The sequence below is a fragment of the Glycine soja genome, chromosome 6 (genome assembly GCF_004193775.1).
Source record: "Glycine soja cultivar W05 chromosome 6, ASM419377v2, whole genome shotgun sequence".
Lineage (NCBI taxonomy): Eukaryota > Viridiplantae > Streptophyta > Magnoliopsida > Fabales > Fabaceae > Glycine > Glycine soja.
This window is the reverse complement of record NC_041007.1, coordinates 1,275,315-1,279,672: the sequence shown is the minus strand read 5'-3', so window position 1 is coordinate 1,279,672 and position 4,358 is coordinate 1,275,315. Positions and strand designations below refer to the sequence as shown.

The window sequence follows — 4,358 nt, the reverse complement described above, 5'->3', positions numbered from 1 at the left end:
TGCGCATCATGACCACCCAAATCCACCTTTGTGCGCACGCAACAACAACGACCCAACCATCACTAACCATCGCATCATCATGCATAACTCCACCCTCACCACCTATGTAGTTGTCGGCGACGATAGGTGTCACAATTTTCACATGTTGGCGAGGATGAGGGGTGGAGAAAACATCATTTTGGAGGCGTTGGGTGATGTCATTGAGCATTGTGGCAAGGTTCAAGGAGAAGGAGTGGCCACTGATGACGGCTTCCTAGGCACGGTGAACGCGCGCAACGACAACAAGTTTCATGATTTCAGTGATCTTTTTGCGTGGGTTGAGAGGGAAAACATTGAATTGGAGAATGAGGTTTAGGGTTAGTGTGAGTTTTTTTTTTCTTTCCAAAGAGGTGATAGTGATGTTGGGTGGTTCTTTTTCATCATTGTTGTTTTGTTTGTTTGAGTTGACGATAGTCAATGTGGTGATGGTTGTGTAACTTGGTCGGTGGTTGCGTAGTGTAATCAATAGTGGTGGCACGATGGCAGTGGTTTCTATTGAAGAAGGGGAGAAATGGAAGAAGGAGAATGAGAAAAAGGTGGTGAGGTGGCGTTGAAGTGTCAGTGACAAAGCACGATGTTGTGATATTTCATCTGTCACATTATATTTAATGAAAAAAAATTAATGATGAGTAATAAAATGAAACCTAAAATTTTGTAGATACTTAATTGAAAAAAATAAATGTTAAGTAATAATTTTAAAATGAGTTATATTGCAAGTACGAAAAACTTAATTAAACCTTTATTTCTTATATAAATTTTCACTAAACACATGAAATTCATTGTCTCCTTTTCATTTCACTCTCTGGTTTAAATCCTTACCAATTATTACCAAACAAAGCACTAGTTAGTGGAAATTGAAGAAGTGTTTTGTTAATGCATATGAGCAGTGCATCTTTGTTTTTTTGTTAGCCAGAATACGCGATTAAGAATATAGGAAGAAGGTGGCGTTTTGTTTGGTGTGGCGGATAAAAAAAAAAAAATCAGCGAAGAATAAGTGTTCCATTGGAATGGGCTTTGGTAGAGACAATAGTTGTCCAATAAACAAGAAATATACATTGGGCTTATTGGAGCTGAACCGGACCAAAATCACAATAGAGAACACCAGCAAAAAGGGGCGTTGGTTTGGGCAGCCAGCACAATGATAATACACCCAGCAAAATAGTGAAATTTCATTTTTACCCTTCCATAAAGCTGATATGGACTGGCAAATCCATAAACCTAATACGGATTTAAAAATATATTTTATGAATTAATTTAAAAATAATGGTCCATCTTGGAAGCAAACCTTATTATTAGCACGATGCTCTAATCAATTAAGCTAAGCAAATTTTGTTATAAAATAATTAATGTCGCTATATATAATAATAAGATTTTCAATATATATTTAATATACATGTAAATTTAAATAAGAAATATTCTGATCATTAATTTTGATCTAATAATTAATTTGTTTACATATATAAATTATAAATAAAATCATAAGTTTCATAAAAAATTATATATATAAACAAATTAATTGTTAGATCAAAATTAATTTATAAAATTTATTATCTAAATTTACATGTAAATAAATATATATTAAAATTTTTATTATTATATATAGCAATATTAATTATTTTATAACATAAGATGAGAACATCATATTAATAATATGAAAATCACACATGTTGAATAATTATATGAACCATTAGTCTAATTCGTATCATGTAGATGGATTGATATCAATTTTATACAAAGCAAATGCCCGTAAAAGAGGAGAATGAAGACCGCGGGAACGCTGAAGGAAACACACAGAAAACACAATATGATGGAAACGGAGGCATACGCTTAGGAATAACGCAGCCATCGCAAAATAAGCGCACGGATCAATGACATGGCAATAAATTTAAATTCCCGCCTAAACCCCTGACCTCCCCTTGATTTCATTTCGTTTGCAATTGAATTTCAATTTCCCTAGGGGCTTAATATCTCCGCTCACTTGTGCCTAGCCTTATGTCATAGTATTATCATTCATTCTCATCTTTCTCTCTTCTCTCTCCACCCAAACCCTAACTCCCGACCCTGTTCCCCTCTCGGTACGTATTTCCGCTCAATTTTTCATCGTTTTTCTGCAATTCTCTTCGTTTTCAAGCGATTTTCTTCGTTTTTCTACGAATTCACGCCGTAAAACTATCCTGATTGTGTGATTGCAGTATCCGTCATGAAAGGAGGAAAGTCCAAGACCGAATCTAAGAGAGCCGATCCCAAGTAAGTTTCACTCGCTTTTGATCCAACCATGAATTGTTTGTTTCTCTTACGATTCGACGCTTCTTACTGTGAAATAATCAAAAAAGCTAAGGTTCACGAATTTCCAGATCTGAGATCTGAGATCTCTGTTTGGTACGGCGATTATTTCAGATGTGTGCGTTTTACTATATTGTGGTTTTTTATTCTATTTATTTTGCTATGAATTTCAGACTTGCTGTGAATAAGAAGGGAGCCGCCACCAAGGCTAGGAAACCCGCCGGCAAGGGGAAGGCAGCGAAAGACCCTAACAAGCCAAAGAGGCCTCCAAGTGCTTTCTTCGTTTTCATGTAATTATTATATTTCTAACTATACGATCCATTCGATTTCCGATGCGCTCTCTTCTCTTTCCACCGAATAATTTTATCGTCAAAACTTTTATCATTGTCCAATTGTAAATCACGTTTTCTTTACCTGTTGTTGTTATTGTTTGTTTGTTTACCTTGGTTGTTTTCTGTAATTTATTTTTACACCTTAGTTGTTTATTGAGTACGCTATATCTCTTGGTCATGTTGGCGTGTTGTTTTATATTTGTATTGTGGTTGTTTTCTGAAATTTGTTTTGTAATTAAAGGGAGGAGTTCAGGAAGGTATTCAACAAAGAACATCCTGAAAACAAAGCAGTGTCTGCTGTAAGTGTATTTGTTGTTATTGTGTGTTGACAACATCATATAAATGGATCTCTCAGTTACATGACTTTAACTTAACATTTCAGGTGGGCAAAGCTGCTGGAGCAAAATGGAAGACCATGTCTGATGCTGTATGTAGTTCACTGTTTCTTGTTTATATGAGCAACAATTTTAGTTTTGGCTTTTGTTATTGAAATTTTATACATTGTTTAGGAAAAAGCACCTTATGTGGCAAAGTCTGAGAAAAGGAAAGTGGAGTACGAGAAGAACATGAGAGCCTATAACAAGAAACAGGTTGGTTCATCTTTGGTGACATGTTATTATTTACAGAAAGAATCTGTAATTTATTGTTCTCATCAGCCCAAGGAAAGTTGAATATGTGTTTATTGGTCTGTAATGAGCTGTTCTCATAGGCTTTTGTTTCATGTTGTCAGGCGGAAGGTCCTACTGGTGGGGATGAAGAAGAATCTGAGAAGTCTGTATCTGAGGTGAATGATGAAGATGATGATGAGGAAGGCAGTGGCGAGGTTTGTTTTCATAATTGTCTTGTATGGGTTTAATCGTTTTTTTGCAGTTTTCTTATTTTGTGCTGTTTATTTCATGCAGGAAGAGGATGACGATTAGAGAATGGACTGATAATTGCATTTATGTAGGTTCTGATGATTTTGATCATCTGTTGTAGGTGGTCTGGTCATTTCCTGATAAACATATTTCTTGCTTCCAAAAAATATTTCCCTGCTCCCTCCGTAAATTGGTTGTCTTTCCAAAACGTGAATAGTTTAAAGAAGGGAGTTCTTTATTTGTACTTCTAAATCCAACTGTTTAGTTAAGGGGTGTTTATCTCTTGTAGAGCTTTTAGTTTGATTTAGAGTTTTCTTGTTGAAATCTGGTTAAGTTTGTATCAATATAATTGGCTTATCATTCGCTTTCTGCTGTATATATGGTATTTATGTTTTGTTTAGCTCCTGATCTATGGTGTCACTTGATGACCCATGTTATACTGCTGATGCCATGTCTGTTGATACGTACCTGTTTTTTTTTTTTTTTAAACATGCTTTTTGGGTTGTGATGATCTGCTGTCTTTAATTGGCAGGGTGTGCCAACTGTTATTTTTTAATCCGAATGTCTCATCTTAATATGAAATTATAACTGCTTTTAATTCTGAAAACACTCAAGCCTGTATTTTATAATTTAAATTTGTTTAAATCAACAACTTTAAGGGGTCCGGATTGTCTTGAATATTTGCTGTTGTGGTTCGGGATCCGATTGTTTGGTGTTCTGTCTCTATGGATTGCTTGTTCATATTAGGCTTTTCTAATGTGGCGTGCTTGATTTTGTAGGATAATTGAGGAATGTTAGTAACATTTTCTGACACACTCTTAACTCTAAGTATCTCTCTTTTTAGATG

General features: G+C 35.1%; 1 protein-coding gene across 1 annotated transcript; it reads left to right on the top strand.

Annotated features, from left to right (window-relative positions):
* Positions 1–1,805: 1,805 nt before the first annotated feature.
* LOC114414528 (HMG1/2-like protein) lies at positions 1,806–3,911 on the top strand. The gene is made up of 8 exons (XM_028378817.1): positions 1,806–2,114; positions 2,232–2,286; positions 2,496–2,612; positions 2,896–2,953; positions 3,037–3,081; positions 3,164–3,244; positions 3,385–3,477; positions 3,557–3,911. The coding sequence occupies exons 2-8, from the start codon at positions 2,240–2,242 to the stop codon at positions 3,572–3,574; spliced, it is 459 nt and encodes a 152-aa protein (XP_028234618.1). The 5' UTR covers positions 1,806–2,114; positions 2,232–2,239; the 3' UTR covers positions 3,575–3,911.
* The last annotated feature ends 447 nt before the right edge of the window (positions 3,912–4,358 follow it).